Source organism: Leopardus geoffroyi, chromosome B1, assembly GCF_018350155.1.
Source record: "Leopardus geoffroyi isolate Oge1 chromosome B1, O.geoffroyi_Oge1_pat1.0, whole genome shotgun sequence".
NCBI lineage: Eukaryota > Metazoa > Chordata > Mammalia > Carnivora > Felidae > Leopardus > Leopardus geoffroyi.
In genome coordinates, this window is record NC_059327.1 from 135,985,882 (window position 1) to 136,000,217 (window position 14,336).

At 34.9% G+C, this 14,336-nt stretch overlaps 1 protein-coding gene across 1 annotated transcript in view; it reads right to left on the reverse strand.

Moving 5' to 3' along the window:
- Window positions 1-14,336, reverse strand: part of CDS1 (CDP-diacylglycerol synthase 1) — a 71,760-nt gene that overhangs the window by 12,436 nt on the left and 44,988 nt on the right. The window contains exons 6-9 of the mRNA XM_045473475.1: window positions 6,758-6,816; window positions 5,004-5,086; window positions 3,638-3,725; window positions 1,166-1,234 (exon numbers count right to left, since the gene is read on the reverse strand). Coding sequence (XP_045329431.1) covers window positions 1,166-1,234; window positions 3,638-3,725; window positions 5,004-5,086; window positions 6,758-6,816 — 299 coding nt within the window. The remainder of the gene's footprint in view (window positions 1-1,165; window positions 1,235-3,637; window positions 3,726-5,003; window positions 5,087-6,757; window positions 6,817-14,336) is intronic.

A 14,336-nucleotide genomic window follows, 5' to 3' on the forward strand; every position in this document is an offset into this window, starting at 1 on the left:
TTACCAGTTACTCCACATCTGGCTACAGAATATATTCTAGAACTATCAGGGACTAGACTCTCTAAAAATTAAACTTCCTGCCAGTTATTTTTTTTGCATACTTCTATCCAGCCATTTTACTGTATCTTTATTAATTCTCATGAGACCTCTTTTAATACAAACATAAATTCCATAATTGTACACTAATTATTAAAATGTTAACAATATCTATTATGCATGGCTAAAAGTAAATGCCAATTATTTTTATCAAACTTTTCCTGCAAGTTGGGTTTACAGCAGCAAGCACCCCCACTAAATCAATTAGCCAGCATGCATTAAGGAGACAGAGTTCTTCAACATCGTTTATATTCTCTGCTTTTCTCAAAGCCACCACTTGTCCCAGCACCTGTGTCCCTGTGTCCCCCATAAGGCAGAACAGCTGTTAGAAACTGCCAAACGACAGCACAACAGCGGGTCTCAAATCTAGCTGTACGTCAGAATTAACGGGGAGTCCACTGACGGGATAGGGCTGGGACATATATTTTGTATAAGCAACGCAGACAATTCTATTTTTCTTTTTTTTTTTTAAGATGTATGTATGTATTTACATATTTTTAAAGTTTTTTTTTTAAATGTTTGTTTATTTTTGAGAGAGAGTGACAGAGCATGAGCAGGAGAGGGGCAGAGAGAGAGGGAGACACAGAATCTGAAGCAGGCTCCAGGCTCTGAGCTGTCAGCAAAGAGCCCAACACAAGGCTCAAACTCATGAACTACAAGATTATGACCTAAGTTGGACGCTTAACTGAGTCACCCAGGCGCCCCTACTTATTGACTTAAGAGGGAGGGTGTGGGTAGAGGGAGAGAGAGACAGAATCTTAAGCAGGCTCTACACCCAACAGGGAGCCTGTTGTAGGGCTTGATCTCAAAACCCTGAGATCATGACCTGAGCTGAAATCAAGAGTTGAACACTTAACCAATGGAGTCACTCAGGCACCCCTCTCCCCAGGTAATTCTGATATGAGGCCATGATGAGAACTACTGGAGTACAGAATTGGCTCTGTTTAATAGGTTTCAATAAATACATTATTAGCATTTTGTGGTTCAATTTTTTTAGGTTCAAAATAGATTGATAAATTTGCCACCATTTTCAAAATATAAATAAAATAAACATCTCAGTAAAACTCACAATGAATCCAAACACGACTGTGGAAAAGAAACCGCCAATGAATCCTTCCCAAGTCTTTTTAGGAGACAACTAAAAAAGGCCAAATAAAATTAAAAAGTTACTACACTCACAAAACACACAAATATATATGGCAAATTGTTTTCAGTGAATTCCCACAATACCTTATACATCTCTCCGTACTTTTTTCTTGATGGAATGGCTTTGCAAACCTTTTCCTTCATTCCATGATCCCGATTTATTTGTACAAATTTCTCTAGTAATATCTAACACATTTTAGACCCTCAAACTGTGAATATATGTTTCTATATAAATAACCTCAATTTATTTTTTTCTCTCCCAAAGAACTATGAACTCTATATTGAAATCATCGTCCCATGACTTTTATGCTTATATAAACCCCCACAATAGGGTGGTTCTTGCAGTAAGGGTGAGATATAGTCATTCCAAGTACATATGGTCTGTATTGACCTACTACTGACAAAAAATAGAAGAATGAGTATAACAAAACACAGACATTGCAGCACATGAGATTTTCATATATTCTCAAAAATGCCATGCATTCAACAGACCTCTTCCTGAAATGGCAAAACACTCCAGATACAGTATTTGCTCCACAAGTATTCACATATCCTTCTCCCTTGGGTCACAATCTATGTCTGTCTCCATGAAGAAAGGAACATGGTGTGCTTCTAATAATAGATACTGTTTCAGATTCCGGCTATTGTTTCTCAGTCAATGGGGCATTCAGGCAGAGAAATCTGGAGGAAAGTTTGGAAATCAGTGATGCAGGGGCAGGAGGAAAAGATTTGGGAGTGCACAGCTCTAACTGCCTGAGGTACCCTATATGATAAGGACTGATGTATGGGGAGATCACTGATGGCCTCTGTGATGACTCTTTCAGTGGATGGGTGGGGACAGAAGCCAAATAAATATCAGACAGAAGTTTCTGCAGACAGAAACAGGTGACAGGCTAATCTACATGATCTCTTTATAGACCTTTTGTCCTAATGATGTTCATAAAACCCAAAGCCAAAGTGTTGACAGAAATGGTTTCTTGACAAATCTGATAACAATTCTGCCACAGAGACAATTTCCTAGGATGATTCAGTATTACTGTCGTGAAGTAGTTGACTCAAATTCAAAAGTGCCTGTTGATTATTTTAAAGATGACTTCTCAAATTAAATTGACCTATATAAAACTGATTTAGGGGTTAACTTGCTTAATCACATATGGGTATATTATACAACTAATCCAGCCTGGTAAATTCACTAGAAATCTGTGTCCAAAATCAAACAGTAAGATTCCTCTACAACCATAACAGCCTCTCTGAAGGCTTTCTAAGCCAAAAACGTATCTGGTACAGAAGTCTTGAATATTTAATCACTTGCCCTGATGCTGCAGCAGCTTTAGAAACTTTTAAAAAATATATATATACCTTGCTTGCTGTATCCCTCCCTATAGCTCAGCCTGATGCTGTATGCTGCTGGACTCTTACATGGGGAAGAACTTATGGAAGACTTTTAAAGGACAGGCACATCCATGTGTTCCTCTGGGAACACTTAAGCTACTCTTGTATCATTCTTAACAAACAGGTTTTGTATCTGCACAATTGTCCCAGTCCCTCCAAACTGCCTTCATACAGTAACATCAAAATAGCCAACCAAAATATTCCTGGGGATATTATTAAAGACTTTGCACAATACATGAATGGGGAGAACCCTATCTAAAGCCCCAACACGAAAAGTTTGTTTAAAGGTAGTCAGTTCTAGTAAAAGGTCTATTTTTCCATGAGGAATCAGTTTGTTTCTTTCTTCCCCAAAATGAGCACTGTATAATTCATTAATTCATTTCTTTCTTTGCCTCCACTGAATGTAAGCAGAACCAAATCTAAGGCAAAACAACATGGTCTTTTCACATGTATTTTCCTTTCCCTTATCTTAACCTTTCCTTATTACATGCATTATCAGTATTTTATTGTAGGGCCTCAAATTTTTTCAAAATAAGCTTGGGTGTAAAAATCTTACAAATGGACAGGCCTATGGGAAGGTGATGAAGTGTACACTTTTAAAAAAAATTTGGTAAAGGAGGTGATAGAGGAGACAGTGACAGAGGAGAGCAGAGTCTAGGAAAGGCTTGTTTGCAGGGTTGCTGGGGAATGAAGAAAGAAGAATTGCACTATAGCTAACAGAAAGAAACCAGCAGAAAGATGAAATGAGCCTTCTTCACAAGACAGAGGACAAATGATGGAGTCAGGTCCTTACTGAGGAGCTAACAGGTTATCTAAGAATCCACATGGAATCACTGGGAAACATGGCTCACTGCCTCTACACTATGGCTGTTAAACACAGCTAAGGAAAATCAAAGCACCTCAGAAATAAAAATGTGCAACAGCACCAAATTGTTGGAGATCTTCTCCAGTGGCTAATCTTTAAGGTTATGGTAATGGCTTGCTTGTGATGTTGTTCCATTACCTTAATTAATGGAGTCCTCCCAAAAAAAAATCCAAAAAGGTAAGCAGTTATGTCATTGCAAATAACACTTGATATTGGAACAAGGAACCTTAAAAAAAATCAGAAAAAAGTCCATATGATTAAGTGGCAAACATTTATATAGGTTTATGACTCATATTGAACCAATGCAATAGCCCTTTGGATTATATTGCAGCCTCATCCAGAACATAACACTTGCCAAAACATTAGTAGAAACAATAAGTATCAAGTAAATTTTCCCATTTAGCAATTCAGCAGAGCAAAATCTATAAATAAACTAACATACCAGGAGAATATTGCTAAGGAAAATATTAAATAATCAATTTAATTTTAATATTAAGCAATCCATTTCTATAGCTATAGACTTTCAAATTTTACTTTTATGAGGAACAAGTTATAAATAGAAGAATTTAAAAAGCAGTCTTTCAAAATGGAAATAAGTCATCTGTTTAGACACAGTATAATCTTCATAAATTTATACCAAGCTCTTAATAAAAATTCTTTTTCAGGAATAATTACCAATTTCAATTCTATCTTAGCCTATGGTTACATTAAACCCTACTAATTGTACAGAACCTACTAATTTCAGTAACTGCTCCCCATCAATTAAAAGTCTGCATATGGAAGACAATCTTTGTTATACACACACACCTCAGTATAAACAAATTAAAACACAGAGCTGTGAAGGGTTTTATTTTTTATCTTGACAAAACCTATCAACTCTAAAAGATTTTAATTAATGGACTTAAAAGAATGCAGGGAAAATATGGTCAGATTTCTTAAAGCGTAAGTTTTTCTCCACTCTGATTTTTAACTAATAACTTTCATAATTTTAAACAAAAATGCTTTCTGAATCTGCAAGGCACTGCTATGTAGCAAGTAACTCCATCTGAAATCTGGACACCTAACTCCTGTGTAAAGGCAGAGTAAAACCTACACAACTTTCACCCAGAGAAAATACATTGCCAGCATTGTTTGCTGACAAGCAAACATTCATGTACTTTTTGCATTCCACAAAAATAATATACTCTTTTTAAAGTCTATGTGTGCTTTGTAAAAAGGCACACTAAGGTGCAGTAACACCCGAAAATGTTAATTAATTGTGGGAGCTTTTAGGAAGACTTCCTGCATTTTATTTGGAACCCGAATAAGAAGGGTTTTCAAGTTGTTAACAAAGCATTTGTCTTCAGGTGTCAAATGGTAAGCAAAACTCAGGAAGACATTTTAATGAAATAGAGCAACAACAGAGAGTACATTTTAGTAGAAATCTGAAAGACACTGTCCAATGTGAAAGAGCTTTAAAAAGGCTAGGATATAAATACAAAGCAGCATAACACTGTCCCCTTACCATATCATGCCTTCAAACAGATTTTGGATGACAAGATGTGACTGGGTAACTGTTATCAGTAAAGTGACATGAGTCCATGCGAACTGTTAATAGCCCAAGAACAAAACAATTAGTGAACACAACTCATCAGTGCAGCCCTGGAACAATAGCAATTTTGAAACACAAGTTTCTAGCATGACTTTCAGTCAAATTTTAAAAGGTAGGGTCATACAGAATAAATGCTGTTAGTAAATTATATTCATTTTGGTTCCTACTGGAACCTTAAAACCATGAAGACATTTAACAAAGTAACCTTAATTCATACACAAATAGAAAGCTAGCAGTATTGATACACTACTAAATTTAAAAACATATACAAAATATACAATAATCTTGAGTCATTAGTTAAAATGATAATGAGAAAGTTATGGTGGTTGTTTCAGAATTTAGAGAGAAACATTTTCCTTGGCATTCTGCAGTTATTAAAAATGCTAAAAATGATTTTTCTTTCAGAATTCACTATGATAGCTTTTTCCCATTAGGAGTTATTTCTGACTTCAAATAACTCAAACCAGCAGGGACCAATTACCCTTAAGTGCCAGCTCTTCTCGAAAACTGGTCTTCACAGCACTATTCAATGACAGTATTTGATTTCAGATTTTCAAAGACTTGTGTGTCTCATCAAGTCCATCTAGCCTGAGAAATGTCACTTTAGTAATTTTTAGCATCATCAGTATGAGGACAATATGAATGAAAAACACTAATGTTTCTATATGTTTGTCATACAATTTTGATTAGAATTTATAAAATGTTCATAATTCTTAATATTTTGATTTATTCATAACTTATTTCCCATTTTGGCAAATAATATATTAGTTGTTTTGTTTTGTTTTTTTATCTGTATAAAAGATCCAATTCTTTTTATCCTGGTTTCTTCAAAATGTGTATTTAATTTTTTTCAGTAGGCACCATTTATATTTTCATAGCACATTCTATTATTTCTAACTTGTCTTGATGATTTCTAGATTCTTATGGAGAATTTTAATCTCCTCTCAAGATCCTCAGAAATTGGAAATGTAAGAAATTCTAGTTTCCCAGTGAAGATGCTCAATAGAACATCTTAATGGAGAAAAGCAAAGCATAAAGAATAGGAAATACATCCAAATCCAAAATAAGCCTAACACATAAATTCACAGATTTAAATACTCTATTTTGCATTTTACAATCTTATAATTAGCCAGCTTTTAAGAAAATAAGTTCATAATGCACAGTGATAAATTTTATTAAACACTGAACATACTTCAATGATACAGTGCAAAAAAAAAAAAAAAAAAAAACCTTAGGGCAAAAAGAATTATGCAATCAACTGTGACTAACCACAACTACCAAGAAAATATATGGTCTGTTCTCTTTATGCTCAGGCTAACAACAAATAAACATAGATACTTTCTCTAGAAAAACATGGTATGTGTTTTCCTTACTAACTGTTCAGGAGACTATGAACATGCTTCAAATATTTGATTTTCATTTTATAGGCTTTGAAAATATTCAAAGAAAGAGTTTGGGAAACTTTGAAAACAGTTAAAATTTTTAAACCTTCAAAAACTTTACAACTTAAACCTTTTGTATTTAATAGTCAACCAAAACTGAAATGCCCCCACATTAGGCAAAACACCAACTAGCAGATTAGATCTACTCACTACAGAAAAAAAAAAAAAATAAAGGTGAGTGTTTTTATTATATACAGTGACTACAGAATAATAGTTAATACAGACCATATAAAACTGCAGACGATAATGTTTCTTCACCAAGCTCAGCACAAACATGCAGAAACCTGTTCAAGAACAAAACACATGCGCTTGTGCAATTTGTTACAAAATGTAAGATTCACCGAGCTCAAATAAGCCAATTTTCTGAACCACTTCCAGATATAGTTTAGCACTTACTCATAGGTCACCTCTCCTACTCATATTAAGCATTTTATTTTTTTTATTTTTATTTTTATTTTTTTTTTTAGGTAGGTAGGTTTCACGTCCAGTTTGGAGCCCAATGTGGGGCTTGAACTAAATGAAGGCCCTGAGCTCAATACCTGAGCTGAGATCAGGAGTCCGACACATAACCTACTGAGCCATTCAGGTGCCCCTTATAATAAGCATTTTAAATAAAAGCTTCTTGAGTGAAATGATCTTGTATTCTCCAAAATGCCTACTATATTCCATGACATAAATTCAATAAACATCCCCTGCATTAAGACAATTAGTCTCTTGCAAATATGTGAACATGAAAAAACAGATCTTGAATTTCAGCTGAATAAAAGTTATCTGCGTAGAGAGAAACAAAGTTACCTCCAAGGGAAAACCTATAAGGCTATCAGCTGATTTTTCAGCAGGAACTTTGCAGGCCAGAAGGGAGTGGCATGACATATTCAACGTGCTGAAAGGAAAAATCATACAACCAAGAATACTCTATCTGGCAAGTATATCATTTAAATTTAAAGAAAAGATAAAGAGTTTCCTAAACAGAAGATAAAAGAGTCTTACAAGAAGTATTAAAGGGGCCTCCTTAAGTAGAAAAGAAATTGCCATAAGTAAACATAAGAAAATTATGAATAAAAAGATGTAAAATATGATCACATACATATAATACATGGGGGGGGGGAGTAAAAAAAAGGAAAAGAAAAGGTGTTTGTTTCTTTTTCTGTTGTTTTTTTTTAAAGAATGTGTTTGAACTTAAATGACCATTAAATTAACGTAGACTGCTACTTAGGATGTTATATATGAATCTCATGATAACCACAAACCTAAGATCTGTAATCAACACAGTAAACAAAGAGAAAGAAAGTCAAACATAAGACTATTGAAACTTATCAATCACAAAGAAGGAGAGCAAGAAGGAATAGGGAAGAAATACAAAAACAGCCAGAAAACAAGTAATAAAATGGCAATATCTATCAACAATTACTTTAAATGTAAATGGCCTAAATGTTCCAATCAAAAGACATAGGATGACAGAATGTATAAAGAAAAGAGGCTTGGGGCGCCTGGGTGGCGCAGTCGGTTAAGCGTCCAACTTCAGCCAGGTCACGATCTCGCGGTCCGTGAGTTCGAGCCCCGCGTCGGGCTCTGGGCTGATGGCTCAGAGCCTGGAGCCTGTTTCCGATTCTGTGTCTCCCTCTCTCTCTGCCCCTCCCCCGTTCATGCTCTGTCTCTCTCTGTCCCAAAAATAAATAAAACGTTGAAAAAAAAAAAAGAGGCCCATCTGTGTGCTGCTTACAAGCAATTCACCTCAGATCTAAAGATACATATGGGGGAGGTGCCTGGGTAGCTCAGTCATTTAAGCATCCGACTCTTGATTTAGTTTCAGGTCATGATCTTCTGGTTTGTAGGATCAAGATCCATGTCAGAGTCTGTGCTGACAGTGCAGAGCCTGCTTGGGACTCTCTCTCCCTCTCTGTCTGCTTCTCCCCCACTCATTCTCTCTCAAAATAAATAAACATAAAAAAAAAATAAAGACACATACAGACTGAAAGGGAAGAGATGGGAAAACATCTACCATGCAAACATAAGTGGGGAAAAAAAAAAGTCAGCATAGCAATACTTATATCAAACAAAGTAGACTTTAAAACAAAGAATGTAACAAGAGACAGAGAAAGGCATTATATAATGATAAAGGGGTCAATCCAACATGAGGATATACCAATTATAAACATCTATACACCTAACACTGGAGCACCTAAAGCAAATATTAATGGACACAAAGGGAAAAATTGATGGTAATTCAATAATATTGAAGGACTTTAACACATCAGTTACATCAATGGATAGATCATCCAGGCAGAAAATCAACAAAGGAAACAGTGCCTTTGAACGACACATGGGACCAGATAGACATAAGAGATACATACAGAACATTCCATCTTAAAACAACAGAATACACATTCTTTTTAAGTGCACTTGGAACCTCTCCAGAATAGAGCACATATTAGGCCACAAAACAAACCTCAATAAATTTAAGACGACTGAGACCATGTATCTTTTCCAATCACAATGGTATGAAACTAGAAGTAAATCACAAGGAAAAAATGGAAACAACACAAACATATGGAGGCTAAACAATATGATCCTAACAACTAATGGGCCAAAGGAAATCAAAGAAGAAATTTAAAAAAAATACATGGAGACAAATGAAAACACAATGATCCAAAATGTTTGGAACACAGTGAAAGTAGTTCTAAGAGGAAAACACATAGTGATAAGGGGCTACCTCAAGAAAGAAGAGAGCTCAAATAAATAACCTAACCTTCACCTAAAGGAACTAGAAGAAGAACAAGCAAAGCCCAAGGTGAGTAGGAAAAAAGGAAACAATAAAAAGCAGAGCAGAAATAAATGACATAGAGACTAAAAACCACAGTAGAAAAAAAAGTCAGTGAAACCAAGAACTGGTTCTTTGAAAAAATAAACAAAATTAAGATACATCCTTAGCCAGACTCATAAAGAATAAAAAGAGAAAAGACCCAAATACATACAATCAGAAACAAGAGAGGAGTAACAGCTAAAACTAGAGAAACACAAAGGATTATAAGAGAATACTATGAAAAATTATATGCCAACGAATAAGACAATCTAGAAGAAATGGATAGATGAAATGGATAAATTTCTAGAAATACACAATCTTCTAAAACTAAACAGGAAGAAATAGAAAATCTAAAGAAACTGATTATAAGAAATTGAATCACTAGTAAAAAACTACCAAAAAATTAAAGTTCTGGACTAGACAGACTCACATTCAGAAAACATTTAATACCTATTCTCCTCAAACTATTTCAAAAAATGTCCAAATATATTCTACAAAGCCAGCATTACCCTTACACAAAAATCAGACAAAGACATCACACAAAAAAACCAAAAACTACAGGCCAACATTCCTGAACACAGATGCAAAAATCCCCAATAAAATATTAGCAAACCACATACAACAACAATACATTATAAAGATTCACCAGGATCAAGGGGGATTTATTACAGAAATGCAAGGATGGTTCAATATTAACTAATCAACCAACAAGATATACACCACCATCAATAAAATGAAGGACAAAAATCATATGATCATCTCAATAGTTGCAAAGCATTTGACAAAACCCAACATCCATTAATGATAAAGTCTTAACAAAGTAGGGTTAGAGTATGTATGTGTACACACACACACACACACACACACACACACACACACATCCTACAGCTAACATCACACTCAATGGTGAAAAACTGTGAGTTTTTCCTCTAAGATCACAAACAAGACAAGGATGTCCATGCTCCCCACTTTTATTCAACATGGTACTGGAAGTTCAAGCCACAGCAATCAGGCAAGAAAAAGAAAGAAGAGGCATCCATATTGGTTAAGAGGTTAAACGGGGATCAAGACATGATACTATATACAGGAGATCCTAAAGACCCCACCCAAATACTACCAGAAGTAATAAATGAATTCAGTAAAGTTACAGGATATTAAATTAATGCCTAGAAATCAATAGTGTTTCTATCCACTAATAATGAAGTAGCAGAAAAAGAAATTAAGAAAACAAGACCATTTACAGTTGCACCAGAAAGAATAAAATACCTAGAAATAAATTTAACCAAAGATGTGAAAGACCTGTACTCTGAAAATTATAACCACTGATGAAAATAATTGAAGATAACACAAACAAATGTAAAGATATTCCATGCTCATGGATCATAATAATTCATATTGTTAAAATGTCCATATTACCCCAATCAATCTACAGATTCAATGCAATTCCTAACAAAATACCAAAATACCAAGCATTCTTCGCAGAACTGGAACAAATAGTACTAAAATTTGTATGGAACCTCAAAAGACCCCAAATAGCCAAAGTAATCTTGAGGGGGAAAAAAAAAAAGGCTGGAGGTATCATACTCCCAGGTTTCAAGATATACTACACAAAGCCGCAGTAATCAAAACGGTATAGTACTGACACAAAAACAGACATATAGATCAATGGAACAGAATAGGGACACCAGAAATAAATTCCTGATTATATGGTCAATTAATCTATGACAAAGGAAGCAAACATATAAAATGGGAAAAAGATAGTCTCTTCAATAAACAGATCTGGGAAAAATTGGACATGCAAACATGCAAAAGAAACTAGACCATTTCTTAACACCATACACAAAAATAAACTCAAAATGGATTTAAGACCTAAATGTGAGACCTGAAATCATAAAAATCCTAGAAGAAAGCACAGGCAGTAACTTCTCTGACATCAGCCATAGCAATATTTTTCTAGATGTGTCTCCTAAGGCAAGGGAAACAAAAGCAAAAGTAAACTACTGGGACTACCAAATAAAAAGCTTTTGTACAGCAAAGGAAACCATCAGCAATATAAAAGGAGACCTACTGAATGGGAAAAGATATTTGCAAATGATTTATCCAATAAAGGGTTAGTATCCAAAATATATAAAGAACTTCTACAACTCAACACCAAAAGAACACAAACAATCCAATTAAAAAAATTCAGGACCTGAACAGACATTTTTCTAACACACTGAAAAAGTGCTCAACGTAACTAATAATCAGGGAAATGCAAATCAAAACCACAACAAGCTATCGCCTCATACCCATTAGAATGGCTCAAATTAAAAAGACAAGAAATAACAAGCACTGGCAAGGATATGGAGAAAAAGAAACCCTCATACACTGTTGATGGGAGTATAAATTGTTACAGCCACTGTCTAAAACAGTATGAAGGTTCCTCAAAAAATTAAAAATAGGAATACCTCATGAATCAAAAATTCCACTAATGGGTATTTACCCAAAGAAAACAAAGACACTAATTTGAAAAGATACATGCACCCTATGTTTATGGCAGCATTATTTACAATAGCCAAGACATGGAAGGAACGTAAGTGTCCATCAATAGGTTAGGAATATGTGGCAATGTGGCTATATACGTGTGTACACACACACACACACACACACACACACACACACACACACACACACAGAGGAATATTACTCGGCCATAAAAAGGATGAGCTTTTCCCACTGCAACAACATGGATAGACCTAGAGTATTATGGTAAGTGAAATAAGTCAGAGGAAGACAAATGCCATATAATTATATTCATATGTGGAATCTAACAACAACAAATGAGTAAATAAGCAAAAACCCAGAATCTGACCTACAAATACAGAAAATAAATTGACAGTTAATAGAAGGAAGGTGGTGGGAGAATGGGCAAAGTGTGTGAAGGTGGGTGGGAGATATAGGCTTCCACTCATGGCATGAGTAAGTCACAGGAATAAAAGGCACAGCATAAGAAATATAGTCAGTGATATTGTAATAGCATTGTATGGTGACAAATGGTAGCTATACTTGTGGTGAGCATAGCATAGGGTATAAACTTATCAAATCACTTTGTTGTACACCTGAAACTAATATAATATTGTGTGTCAACTATATTAAAAAAACTCAAAGTATCATTATGAAAAAAAAAACGTACTTGCTTTATCAGTCCATCAGGTGTATGTACAGAATGTTGTAATCTCTACATAAGACCAAAAATTAATACTAATTATATGGCAGCTAACATCTACTGAACACTTATTATGTTTCAGGCTCTCATTTAAGCATTTTACAAATATCACCTCATTTAATGCTTCTAACGTCCCTATGATGGTAAGTATCTATTATCTTCATTTTATGTATGAAGAAAAATGCACAAAGGACTTTATTAACTGTCTGAAAATCACAGGGCTACAAAACAGTTAAACCCTCAGATCCTATGGACTCTGAAGAGACATGTGGCTCCATAAATCCTTATTAGTAAGATTCAGGTTAAGAATGACTTGAAACTTCTCAGAACCATTTTATAACTGTAGTAAAACATAATATTCTTTTTTTTTCAATATATGAAATTTATTGTCAAATTGGTTTCCATACAACACCCAGTGCTCATCCCAAAAGGTGCCCTCCTCAATACCCATCACCCACCCTCCTCTCCCTCCCACCCCCCATCAGCCCTCAGTTTGTTCTCAGTTTTTAACAGTCTCTTATGCTTTGGCTCTCTCCCACTCTAATGTAAAACATAATATTCTTAATAATTTAAAGATTTACAAGCAGCAAATGTGTTTGGGTTTATGTTTATATCCCACAAATTTATTACAATAACATTTTACTAAATAAAAATTATACCTAATTCAGTGAAATAATCATATACAAAATAAGGAGACGCAACGGGAAGCACTTTTTGCCTAAGATATCAGTAAACTTCTAAAGAGAAATATTCCTTTACAGAAGTAGATATTGCAAATACATAAATTAAGTTTAACTTCAGTTAAGCGCCATCCATGCATTCTATTCTACGATATCCTTACTGTGAGTTCCCCAAGATAGAAAACGAATTGTCAGGTAATCTATCCCATATGAAATAAACACTAGCTTTCATATATCTAAGTTATATTTACCAAGGCCATTCTACCTACTAGAGCAACCAAGGTGGATACTACACTGACCAGAGTAAATAATCAACCAGTAGCTTCCTTTAGCTATTTTTTGAAAGCTAATTCGAAATGTCAGTGTAAAGGAAAATGACAAAGGAAGAAAATACATACTGGCTCCCAGATCCTATCTCACCTCCTATGTGTCACCTATGGAGTTAATGTGACTGACTGAACTGCAAGATAAACATGGGAACATTTTCAAATGGAAGCACAACTGAAAGCCCTAGGTCACTTTCTTGAGACAAAGAAAGAAACTGGGAGGAGGTACAGATTAAAACATGAAATTCATGGCTTTGAAATCACCAGTAGCATAAAGAACCTCTTTAGTAATTATTATTGCTTTTAAGATTTTATTCTCTAACAGGTAGACTTATTTTGTGGCTCCAGTAACAATGCAATTTCTGTGCTGTTTTATGCTATTGGTTCACAGTTAGAGGCAAATGTAAATTGGACATGGTGTAGAGGCTAATGGGGTAAGAGCTGAGCAGAGACAAGACAGATGTTTCTGGAAGCTCTACTTCTGTCCAAACGGACCCCTCTGACTCTCCCAGCACAACCGTGGGAACTTCTCAACATCATTAACTGTGAATTATTGCCTCACAAATACCACTCTCACATGTAAGGTTTTCTCATTTTTGAGATCATATAACACCATTCACCCTTAAGCATTTCTTCAAACAAAATCACTAACAGAATTATTCAATATTTTCCTAATGGTGATTTTATCTAAGACAGTCTTGGTAACTCACTTTTACCTGGTCCAATTTCACTGTTAAATCACCAGTAACATGCAGCTTTTTATGGTGCTTTAATAAAGGCTATAATTGTC